A 13487-nucleotide genomic window follows, 5' to 3' on the forward strand; every position below is an offset into this window, starting at 1 on the left:
ACAACTTTAGAGAGCAAGGGTTTATTGTAACTCCCAGTTTCAGGGGGCTCAGTTCATGTTTAAGTGGTGCTACATATGGGTAGAATACTATAATGGCAGGAACATGCGGAGAACAGTGCTTTTCATGGCTCACCAGGAAACAAAGAGAAAGTCGGGGCATGAACAGGAGTAATAAACGCACAAAGACCTTCCCCTATTGACCTCCTTCTTTCAATTAGGCTTCATCCTGACGTTGGACCACCCACTGGGAACCATGCATTTAAACCATAATCTTTGAGGAGTGGAGCTCATATTCAGCATACAACAGAAGCTACTGAGTCAACCTGGGCTGTTTTTGCCACATGATTCTAACTTTTGCTGCACCCTAATGTTAACTTGCTTTTCTAAGGTTCAGACAGCCCTGAGGGCATACTGCTCATGAAGCCCTCTACTGGAGGCTGGGCATGCAGTACTAACAGATGAATCTCACACTTCCTTCATTTCTCTTTAATACTGGCTCCTTATGAACTGTACTCTACTTATATTGTTTCAGAGAAATGTATAAAGAAAGACATTAACAATTGGAATTTAAGAGCAATGTCAGTCCCATCCCTGGGTCTTACCAGGGAGGGGTTTTTGTTGGCTTGCCTGGTTTTTGTGACTGAAAATCTCCCTATCTCCACAACCCCAGCATTGGCATTATAAGTGTGTGCTGTGATGGCTGATTTTTTTTTTTTATGTGGGATTTGAGGGTTTAACTCAGGACTTCACACTTGAGTGGCAAAAATGCTCTTCTAATCAAACTCATTTCAGATCTTTCTAAGGTCAGAACTGAAAGGCAGAAATTGTTCCTGTCACCCTTCAGGCTGATGGACAGGGGCAGTGTTGGAAATAGGGGTTGTCTGGACTTACCCTGCTGGCATTTTTCAGGGAATTAAATCAACTGAGTACCTTTTGTATTTATTGGTCAACTGGTTATTCTATTCAGTGCTATACTCAAGTCTTGCGCACTTTTCACTTGGGTCATCCATCTGTTTCTTAATGACAGGTGGAAGTCCTTTATATACTCTAGCTAGACACCCATGTTGACTATCTTCATGAGAATGTCTTTCCCCAGGATGTAGCCTGCAGTGTCACTCAGTCATCATGTGTGAGCAGAAGTTCTTCACGTTAATCCAGAGTAATATGGTCAGTCACCATTAACATGTATTTATCTACAATGTTCTCATAAACCTAGCTCATCTAATTTTCATAGTAACAAAATTTGAAACGAGGGTAAACAAAGGTAAGAGGAATGGAGACTTTTGATCTCGGGGAATGGCAGAAGCAACATCCCTATGCAGCCCTTGCTATTCCAGAGCCTGTGTCCTGGGCTCTCTTGTGTCCCCAAAGGTGCTAACAGACATCCCATAGAAAAGACGTAGTCATTGCACATCGATCTACTTGACTTCCACAGTTAAAAAAAATAAATGGAATTGGTTGGTAACCCAGTTATTCATTTATGCATTTGTGTCCACTCCCTTCTGCTTGATTGTTTTTCTAGTTGAAGTAGAGGCTTGGATTACTAACCCAAAACACTGTATTTTTAATTCGAGTATCTAATGTCTTAGCTTTTCCTCTAAACAAGGCTCTAAAGGCACCACGCAAAGTTTGGTGTATTGTGTTTTTCTTTCACTCAGTTGAAATGGTTTCCTGTTGTCTTTGTGATGGCTTCTTTGATCCGTGAGTTGTTTAGAAGGGCATTGTTTAAGTTCCAACTCTTTGGGGATTTCCCCCAGATATCACTTTTCTGGCAGTTTTCAGTTTAATTTAGTTGTGGTCATGGAACAAAATATTTATTATTTCAAGTGTCCACATTCGTTAAGTTCATTTTATGGCTCAGAATTTGGACTTTCTTTGTGACTGGGGATTGGAAAGGATAAGGATCTGTTGTTATTTGGTAGAAAATTCTATAAATGTAAATCAGACTGATTTGGCTTGGGCTGGTTTTGTCTTCCTGACTTTATGGCTACTTGTCTTCTCAATTACTAAAACAGGAGGGATACGGGTGTCCCTCCATGTGACCTCTGACTTGCAATAGTTGGTTAAATGATTTTTTTTTTTGAGTTCATGATGCTATGAAAGTGACATAAGTTCAATACAAACCATACTGTGGGCTTTTCCTAACTCATGCTATATAGAACTATACCATCATACTTTGCAATGTGGGAGGCAGTGGCAGCAAGTGTAACTTCCATTAGCCAGGCAGTCATGAGGGCAAACAATGATGTCCCACGATGGAGCCTACTGCTAAGCTGATGACACCCAGCTGACTGTGTAACCGAATGTATTTTAAGCTTAGATTGTTTTGCGGCATGTGTGTTCGGGTGTGGCTCTGTTGTAACTTGAGGAACCGTGGTAATTTCTATTTGAAAACTTGCTTATTATCCTTTAATTTTTATCTATTTTTATTGCATGTTTTTTGAAAATGTATGCACACATTTAGGCTTATTTGATTTTAGTGAAGGGATCGTTATGTAGGCTTCTCTCATATCCTGGTAATAGTCTTTGTTTTGAAGTCTGCTTTGTCTTAGCTTTTTAAAATTGGTGTTTGCATAATATATTCATACTTATGATCTTTTTTATGTCCCAATATGCCTTTCTATTTAAATTATATTTCTTATAAAAATATATGCCCGAGTTTTACTTTCTTTCCTAACTTCACAATCTCAGCCTTTTGAGTTATTTAAACCATTCACACTTAATATAATCCTTAATATATTTATATTGTAAATCTATCATTTTATTATTTTTTTCTTTGTTCCTTTTTTTTTCAATTTTGAGTTTATTTTGTTTGATTTTTCTACCTCCTCTCCAATAATGGTCTGTACTGGAAGGTTTTGTATGTCAACTTGACACAAGCTGGAGCTCCATGAGATCCAGCTGTAAGGCATTTTCTCAATTAGTGATCAACGGTGGGAGGGCCCATTGTGGATGGTGCCATCCCTAGGCTGATAGTCCTGGGTTCTATAAGAAAGCAAGCTGAGCAAGCCAGGAGAAGCAATCTAGTAAGCAGCACCCCTCCATGGCTTCTGTATCAGCTCCTGCCTCCAGGTTCCTACCCTGTGTGAGTTCCAGTCCTGACTTCCTTTGGCGATGAACAGCAATGTGGAAGTGTAAGCTGAATAAACCCTTCACCCCCAACTTGCTTCTTGGTCATGATGTTTTGTGCAGGAATAGAAACCCTGACTAAGACGTGGTCCACTAGTTAACTCTAACTTTGGCATATTTTAGTGACTCTTCTGGGTTTACCATCTTTAATTGGTTACACTCTCCTTTCAAATATAAATCTCCCCACCCCTTCACACAATGCAATTTACAAAAGCATTCTTCCCTTCCCTTCCTTTAATCATCCCTTTTTCTTGTCATATAGTATACTTATGCACAGGCTATAAATCCCACAATTCACGGTCACTCTTTTTGCTTTAACCTGAGTTTTAAATCTTGTTCCTCTAGTACCATTTTCAGACTCCAGTCTTTTCTTGTCCCATGAACTCTTAATACGATCGATAAACTATATATGTATATGTGCTACCTCTGCCTTTGGCAACAACCAATCTCCTAAACTGGACTCCAGAAACCCAACAGTGGCTCCCCTCAGGGATGGTGCTACCCACGTTGAAAAAGCATGCTTCAGAAAGTGAATTATAGTCTATGTAGATTAAAAATAAGGATGTTTTTTATTTATCATTCTTTTTACCATTTCTAGTACTTTCTATCTTGTGTAGATTCATATTTCGACTTGGATTATACTCATTTTACCCAAAGAGCTCCTTCAACATTTTTTGTAGGGCAGCTTTGTTGGCAGTGAATTAAGCTTTTGATTGCTGCCATATTTGGGTTTTGCCTTGATTTTTGAGAGACATTTTCTTTATGTGTAGTATTCTAGGTTAACAGATTTTTTTTTCTTTACATACTCTGAAGCTGCCACTCTCTTTAGCTTTCACAGTTTCTGCTGAGAAACTGGCTGCAGTCCCATTTAAGATTTTCCCTCTGTATTTAATGTGGCTGTTCACCCAGTATGTTTAAAGAGCTTGCTTTTCTATCTTGGATGGCTTCGGTTTCACTATGGTGTGTCTAGGTAGGTGACTGCTGATGGCTCTCATGCCCGCTCAGCTTGGACTTCTGTGACTACCACCTGCGTTTTATTGTTTTCCATGGCTTTTGGAAATTCTTAGCTGTGGTGAATTATCCATTCAAATATTTAATCTATTCTCATTCCTACTGAGACTCTAATGACATGTACGATGGGTCCTTTTATGTTGCCCTATGATTTAAAAATTATTTGTTCACTTACTTATCTGGTTTATGTTTGTTTGGGGTAGGTGGGTGGCTGCATGGACACACCCATGTGGAAGTCAAAGGACAGTTTTTAGGAATTTATTCTCTCTTACCATGTGGTTTCTTGGTTTCCAACTCAAGTTGTCAGAATTGGTGACAAGCATGCTTACCCACTGAGCCATCTAACTGGTTTTGTGCTGTAGCTTTTGATTATTAGATGGCTTTCTTTACTTTTATTTTTCTTTATGTTTGATTCTTATTTTTCTGGCCAACTCCTCTTTAGTATATTTTTTATAATTATCATGAAGTAATGATCTCATTATAGCAGACAGGTCAACTTTGGTATCATTAATTGCTTTATTTCTTAACAATGTGATTTTTAGGTTTTGTGTGCCTTGTAACTTTTTCAGAATGCCAGGCATTCTGCATGAGAGGAATGGGACCTGAGATTTGCAGTGTTTCCACTCTACAGAGGTGCTCTTTTGCTAGGCCATTAGTGATGGGACTTAGTCGATCTACTGAGAGGTTGAGGTGGGTTTGCGTTTTGTCCCTTTAGGATACTGTGAGCTTCAGGTACCTTCAGCAATCTACTGCTACCATAGCATGCTTTGTGTTCTTGATCTCTGGTGTAATAAGATGTGGATTAAAAGCAACTTAGGGAAGGGAAGGCTCGATTTGGCTTAACTTCTGGGTCACAGTATAACACCGAGGTAGGGAATTTAGGGTACAAAGGTCACCCAGGAACTTGAAGCAAGGGAAGAACACTGCTTCTTAGGTTGTTTGTGCATGTGTCCCAGCTTTCTGTGATGTGTTGTCACTTTTAAAAATTAAGTTTTCTTGGTTCCTTTGGAACTTAAGAGTCATCATGGGCAGAACAAAAGTTACTATTTCACAGATGATCTTCATTTCTCCAGTGAGAGTTCTCCTGCAACTGCCTAAATATTAAGTCTGAGAATGGGTTTATAATTCTATTTGCCACACTCATTGCATTTCAGACTTTCCATCAAAGTGAAGACAGGAAGTTTCTCGCCTGTGTTGTATGCCATAGGCTTATGTGAAATGAAATTTGTCGATTCTTTGTGGAAAGTTTTCCACAGATTTACAATATTCATTCTGATGAAATTGCCTTAGTGTGACAGTTGGCTAAGTTTAAAGTAAAGATAAAAAAGATACAGATATGCAAATCAAAACAACCCTGAGATCCCACCTCACACCACTCTGAATGGCTAAGATAAAAAACTCACGTGACAGCAGATGCTGGCGAGGATGTGGAGAAAAAGGAACACTCCTCCATTGTTGGCAGGATTGCAAACTGGTACAACCACTCTGGAAATCAGTCTGGAGGTTCCTCAGAAAAACATTCCACTACCTGAGGACCCAGCTATACCCAAAAGATGCTCCAACATACAACAAAGACAACATGCTCTACTATGTTCATAGCAGCCTTATTTATAATAGCCAGAAGCTGGAAAGAACCCAGATGCCCTTCAACAGAGGAATGGATTAAAAATTGTGGTACATCTACACAATGGAGTACTACTCAGCTATCAAAAACAATGACTTCATGAAATTCATAGGCAAATGGAATGAACTAGAAGATATTATCCCGAGTGAGGTAACCCAATCACAGAAAAACACATTTGGTATGCACTCCTTGATAAGTGGATATTAGCCCAAAAGCATGAATTACTCAAGATGCAATCCACAGAGCACAGGAAGCTCAAGAAGAGGGATGATCAAAATGCGGATGCTCCCACTCCTTCTTAAAAGGGGAAAGAATATCCTTAGGAGGGGATATGGAAGCAAAGTTTAGAGCAGTGACTGAAAGGAATGGCCATTCAGAGCCTGCCCCACATGTGCCCCATATATATACAGCCACCAAAACTAGATAAGATTGATGAAGCTAAAAAATGCATGCTGAAAGGGACCGGATATAGATCTCTCCTGAGAGACACATCCAGAACATGTCTAATACAGAGGTCAATGCTAGCAGCAAATCACTGGACTGAGAACAAGACTCCCTTGGGGGGAATTGGATGAAGGAATGAAAAAGTTGAAGGAGCTTGCAACCCTCTAAGAACAACAGTGCCAACCAACCAGAGCTTCCAGGGACTAAACCACTACTGAAAGTCAATACGTGGACCGACCCAGGGCTCCAACTGCATATATAGCAGAGAATGGGCTTGTTGGGACACCGGTGGAAGGGGAAGCCCTTGGTCCTGCCAAGGTTGGACCTCCAGTGCAGGGGAATATGGGGGACAGTAGGGGGATGGATGGGGGAATACCTGTATGGGGGAGGGGGGGGATGGGAGGGCTTGGGGACAGGAGACCGGGAAAGGGAATAGCATTTGAAATGTAAGTAAAGAAATATATCTAATTAAAAAAAGATACAATTATAAGTTTCTCTTGAAAAGAAATTAGTCATTATTTAAATAATTAATTAACAAAGGTAAAATTAAAATATAGACATAAATAAAGTGATTTATCACTTGGTAGATAAATAAAGCCAATTTATCATTGGTAGAATGGACCCCCTCCCAGAGAAGCAACAGATTTAATAGCCATCTACAGGTAAAATATGCCTTTATCAGAGCTCTGAGATTTACATGAGAGTTTATAATACTTCCTTTCACTGAGAAGCTGGCTTACGCCCTGCGGTAACAGAGCTGCCTGCCCATGTCCCTGCTAAAAATACGTCTAACTGTGAACCTAGAAGCAGCCTTGTCTGTTTATGAGATATAGGTGACAGCTCAACCTTTATATGCACAGATGCAGAAGTAGCTAAGATTGTGTTCATATCTAAAAGGGAGCCCCATTTTGGTCTCTGCTATCGTGACCTTTTACAAACACTGGAAAACCTCACAAAAACTCTTCTAACTTTCTAACAGTCCTACAAGCAGCCCCATTTGGCCATAGAACCCAAAGACATAGACCCAAAGATGGGACCATCTTCACACAGACTCTGTAGCTATCCCTGAATCCATGAACTAACAATCCACTTCAGTCCTGAACCCTGGAAGCAGGCCCTTCTGACAAGAGTCTCTTGGAGTTATTGCATCCATAGACCATAGTGGCAGGCCCACTTTTAAACCTTGGCTTAACTACGCCAATACATTCCTAGGTCTCTTACCTCCAGACTCTGGTCATACACTCTTGCAGTGGTTGCATCCTTAGACCATGGTAACAGATCCATTTTTATGACTTGGCTCAGGTATATCAGCACACAGTCTTAGCCATCTTACTTATAGAATCTGCCAGCTGATTCACGCATAATCTACCTGCATGACTGATGATGCTCTCCATCAGGATGAAACTAACCAGCAAGAACTAAAAGTGACCATTTCCCAAACACAGAGAAAGCCAAGTTAGGGCTGCAAGAAGCATGCAAATATGACACTCACTTAAGGGGCCAGATAAAGCTTTAGAAACCAAGCCCAGAGAAATTGAGATCAACAATCTTCTCAGCTGATAATTAACAACAATAATCTTAATGGGTCTTAACAAACTAGATAAAAGCACATGCAGAGAACTTAAATCAGAAGTGAACAAAGGCTCAAAACGTATGAAAAAAAATGAAAAAGCAAACATAAAAATCATAAAAAAAGAATAAAGATGAAATGCTGGAACTGAAGAATAGAATGATAGAACTGAAAACTCCAACAGAGAGCTCACAAGAGAAAAGAAAGAGCTCACAAGAAAACTCCAATAGAGAGCCAACACAATTGAGTATGAGAAAGAATGAGGGCACTAAAATATGGAACACTTAAAGTTGTCCAATTGTGGAATGAAAAGAGAATACAAAATAATGATTATCATTTAACATGTGTTTATATATTAACAGAGCTAGTATGGACATTTTAGCTTTATTAATCTTGACCATCCATGAGCATCTATAGTCAAAGTTTTATAGTTTTCTGTGGGACTTTTACTCTGTGGTTACTTTTACAATTAGGTATTTCATTTGGGCATTGTACAAAATTAACTCAAATGTGTTAAAGATCTACATGTAAAACCTGACACCCTGGAACGTTTAAAGGAATATGTGGAGGAAGTCTTACAGATACTGTACTTAGGCAATAAAAACAAAAGAAGACAGAATTATATCAGCCTAAAATGTATTCTCAATCTGACTCAATTCAAGACCCCAAAGATAGGCATAAGGGTTTTCCGGATCCCTTTGTCCTTCTTCCCAATGGGACCACTTTGAATAAATCTCTGTTTCCTGCTTTGTATTTTTTTTAAATGAGAAAGTATTTATAAACCAACGTTCTGGAAAAGGATCCATATTCAAGAAAATCTCATAACTCAATAAGGGGGGAAAGGGAGGGAGGGAGGGAGGGAGAGAGAGAGAGAGAGAGAGAGAGAGAGAGAGAGAGAGAGAGAGACATGGAAGGAAATTAAATAGCCACTTCACCAAAGAAAACATCAAATAGTCAATAAAAAATTTTATCATTAGTCATCAGAACCATATAAAGCAAAGGCAGAATGAGATATTACTTAATAATTGTTAGGATGGCTTATATCAAATGGTAAGATAGATGGATAGGTACAGATACCCAGTGGTGAAAAGCACACTACAGAAGCCATTGTTGAAATAATATGGATATTTCTCTAAAAACCATTTGATGCAGCAATTCCACTTTCAGATATATATATTTCAAGAATTTGAGGTCAAGATCTTAAAAAGAGATGCTCACACCCTTGTTTATAGCTCAATATCCACTATTGGCCCAAAGTAGAAACAATCCAAGTATACACCCACAGATGTACAGAGAAAGTGTGGTGCATGATAAGAGGAGGAAGTTCTGCCACTTGTGACAATATGGCTGGACCTGGAGGACACTAAGCTAAGTGAAATAAGCCAGGCACAGTAGTGCAAACACTGTATGATGTCACTTTTATGAGAGATTTACTATTACAGGACACGTAGCACCTGACTTGAGGTTGTTGTTATCAGACCTATATTGAGGGGAAAACAGAAGATTTCAATCAAAGGGTATGAAGCTTTATTTGCATAGTATGTATGGATAAGCTCTTGAACAGTGGTTCTCAACCTGTGGGTCATGATCCTTTTTGGGGGAGGATCAAATGACCTTTTCACATGGGTTGCCTAAGAACATTTGCATATCAAATATTTACATTATGTTTCATAACAGTAGCAAAATTACAGTTATGAAGTATCAACAAAATCAATTTTATGGTTGAGGGTCACCACAGCATGAGAAACTGTAGAAAAGGGTCCCAGGATTAGGAAGGTTGAGAAGCACTGCTCTAGAGTCCCATTATATAACAACATTGTGGAGTGTAAATAGAGTTTTGCTAAGAGGGTAGCTCTTTTATGCTAAGCAGTCTCAACATAAGAGCAAAATATATTTAAGAATGGATCAAGGGGAACATATTCAGAGGCAAGGAACATGCTGTGGTCTGTCATGTCACATAAGTTAGATATGTATAGCTTTTTTGTATATCAGTCTGCCTTAATCAGGTGGTCTGGAAAATAAAGAAATAAAAACTACCCACCCAAAGAAAACTTTACAAACATTTTATCGAATTTATTTTAGTCATTGTTTAAATATGTGTATGTTTGTTTGTGTACATTAGCACATACACCTACAAATATGATTTATACACCTTGTTAAGTGGGTTTTTTTTTAATGCACGCCTTTCTGTGGGTTGAGCAGTATGAATTTAAAATAATGATGTGGTATTTGTATTGGTGAGGATGCTGAAACTTGTGCTGTATTTTTGGTTTACTGTTAGGGCTGTGTTCTTTCATGTAGCTCTCTACTTCCCACAAACGGCCAGCTCTGATGTGTATGTGTGAGTCCAGAGGAATGCACTTCATCTCGGCCAAGATGAGTTGTTGAGTTTTTGTGCCGAGATGCCTTCGCCTGTAGCCTCCATCCCTTTGAATTCATTACAAAAAGAGTGAATATTTTTGCCAACCTATTTTGAGTCATAGAACAAAAAGAAATATGGGGAGTATATGATGTTCTTAGTATGTGTTACATTTTCTTTTCTTTCTTGGTTTTCCAGGAAGTATTTTGGAGAGAAAATTGGGCTATATTTTGCTTGGCTGGGGTTGTATACATCATTCCTGATCCCATCTTCTGTCATTGGAGTGATTGTGTTTCTTTATGGATGTGCAACAATCGAGGAAGATATTCCCAGGTAAGTCACTTTTAGAGAGAATCCTCCATTCCCATGTAGTCAGAGTTTGGAGTTTTGCCCTAGCTGCGAGTACATTTTGCACAGCTCTTTCCAAAGTCCTTCCTCTTTGTCCTCTATTCCTTCCCACACAAGTAACTTCCCTCCAGAGTTGGATCTGGGAGCTGCAGGTTCTAGAGGTTCTGAATGGTTGCAGAGCCATGCTGGTTGCTATGGTCAATTTGTTCCTTGGGGCCATCACCTGCTGTGACAGGCAGAGAACACCCAAGGAAAAGAGTTGTGCCAGATAAATGGTTTTGTCCCCTGATGCCTTCTGGCTTCCCGTTAAATCCAGGTCAGATTGCATATAATATCCATGTGGTCATATACTGAAGCAACATAATGCTGGAGGAAGGGACTGCAGGGAAGCTCTGAGCTGTGGCTCAGAAGGTCAGGAACTGAAGGACACAACAGATCAGGTAGGGCTTATAACAGAGCCAAGAGAATGAAGGCTGACTATTGTGGAAAAGAGAAGGTCTAGGAAGAACAAAAGTACTTATACATTGCTGGGGATATTACACATTAATTGTGTGATTACATCCTATCTCAGTATCACCTGGGAGACCGAGGAAGGAGGACTGCTGAGTTTGAGGCCAGGCTTGGAGCTACATAGTGAGTTTGAAGTCAACCGAGGGTACAGAAGGAGAATATACCAGAAACAACAAAGTTTAGAAAAACAACACACCGCCAACAACAACCACAAAAATGTAAAACACAAAGCCTAGGAAAACTGTAAGAACATACATGACCACACAGTTCACTGAGCCATCTCCCTAGTGCTGTGTGTTAAAGTGAAAAGTTCTCTTGGCTCGGCTTGTCCTAATTGGAGAGGGGACCAGTTGTGGCAGTGCTACTCAGTCAGTTTTGTAGCAATATGCTGTATTGCCAGTAACAAGACGAATTAAGGACACTGGGAAGAGACTATAAATGTTCACCTGAAGCTAGTGTTGCTACTGTACAGAGCAAGCTAAGTAAGTTGGTGTTGGTGTAAGAGACAAGAGTGTGGATTTCTGGCTAGAAATCCTTCCTATACTGTGAAGCTGTGTCTACACATGAAGTGTGTTATTATCACTGGGATATATCACACTATCTGTCAATATTTGTGTTCTGTCACCCATGAAGAGAAACCCATCTGTGGCTCTTGGATGGAGCAGATAGTGTATTGGCTAGTTTTCTCATGGTCTTGACAAAAATATCTGGAAAAGGCAACTCAAGAAAGGTTTGTTGTAACTCCATCGTTAGGGAAGGCACAGTCCACCATGGTAGCAGGAACATAGGGTAGGTGATCACATTGTATCCACAATCTGGAAGCAAAAAGCAATGGATGCTGGTGCTCACACTGTCTTCTTGTGTTCTTTCTATTCAGTCTAGAGCCTACATTCAGGGTGAGTCTTCCCCCTTCAATTAAATATTTCTAAAAAAATAGTCCTTACAGACACACCCACAGATATGTCTTCTGTGATATCCAGCCAGGCTGACAATACACACTAGCAAGAACATTAGCATAGGATAGAATGAAATGAAATATTAGTGTTCTTTAACAGCAGGAAGGACAAAGGTCTACAGTGCTGTATTTGTATGTGGCTACATGTTTGTATTTTTATCCTGCAGTCACATGTAATTTTGAATTGTGAGTCACATTGAAAAACATTGAAATCTACTGACATATGATTGAAATCCGGGTGGTTGATTTTCAGAATCAAAAGAATGTTGGAAATCCAGGAAGATGCAATAGTAGATACTTCCTGTGGCTTTTGAATGAGGGCTGCTCTTGTTTTGTTATTTGTTTTGAGTGATGGCCATCAGACCTAGGCAACACACAAGGCAGATGCACCTTCCACTGAGCTGCCTCCTGAGCCCCAAAGACCTGCTCTGAAAGTGTAACTGCATATATATCAGAAGTCCAGATTCTGTGGACCTGATAAAGTCACACACAAGCATTCCTGGTTAACAGACAAGCTCTCTCTAAATCTAAACAAAATTATACTCCTTAACCTTTCCCAGACACACCTAAATACCCAGCACGGTTAAATACTTCCACTGTTTTTGTTGTGTTATGGAATCACAGTAGCTGTACAAATTAATGCTTTCACTGGAGTAGCTTCACACATGCATGTCCTGCTTTGACTATACCCGCTCATCTTATTGCCACCCTCCCTCCACCTGGTATCCTTCCTTCCCAATTATCCTTCTTTTACTTTTAGGGCAATTCTTTTCTTGATTTAAATTTAAGTAATTTACCACACTTGCTTGTGGATGCCTGACTTTGCTCTGAAGGTCTGGCATTTGTGTTTGCATCAGTGGCTTTGTATTGCAGTTTTTAGTGTTCTTTTATTTGATTCATAGTTGGCATTCTGACTGTAATATGTTCCTGAGAAGTTCTTGTCTTGTCTTGTTTATCTGGGATTCTAAATATATCTCATGATTATGTGTCTGTTGCTTTTTCCTAGACTTGAGAACTTGGTGTATTTTCATTGAATTGGTTTTCTGTGTTTTTAGTTTTTATCTTAGCTTCTTATTCTACCCTAAGACTTCTTAGGTGTGGTCTCTTGGTCAAATTCATACACACACACACACACACACACACACACACACACACACACACACACACACAGCATAGCTGGACAGAATCATAGTTTTAATTCCATTTGATTTTTTACTTCTTGTTATACATACTTGTTACCTTTGGGTGTGGGCACATGTCTATGCAGGTGCATGTGTATATGTTTATGTATTAGAATATACCTGCAGAATCCAGAAGTGTGTTTATGTATTGGCATATACCTGCAGAATCCACAACCAGATTTTCTGGATCTGGATTTACTAGATTTTAACCAACTTAAAATGGGTGCTAGGAACTGAACTGAAGTCTTCTGGGAAAGAAACAAGTGCTCAGACTGCTGGGCCATCTTTCTGGCCACCTGAATCAGAAACTTTGCTTCCCATATATTTCCCTTTAGCTCTTGATTTTCTTATTTCTT

General features: G+C 39.5%; 1 protein-coding gene across 4 annotated transcripts in view; it reads left to right on the top strand.

Annotated features, from left to right (window-relative positions):
* Positions 1 to 13487, top strand: part of Ano2 (anoctamin 2) — a 353573-nt gene that overhangs the window by 166943 nt on the left and 173143 nt on the right. For all 4 annotated transcript variants that reach the window (XM_087655423.1, NM_001431940.1, NM_001431941.1 and 1 more), the window contains 1 exon segment: positions 10336 to 10470. In XM_087655423.1, coding sequence (XP_087511549.1) covers positions 10336 to 10470 — 135 coding nt within the window.

Source organism: Rattus norvegicus, chromosome 4 (genome assembly GCF_021556685.1).
Source record: "Rattus norvegicus strain SHRSP/BbbUtx chromosome 4, alternate assembly SHRSP_T2T, whole genome shotgun sequence".
Taxonomy (NCBI): Eukaryota; Metazoa; Chordata; class Mammalia; order Rodentia; family Muridae; genus Rattus; species Rattus norvegicus.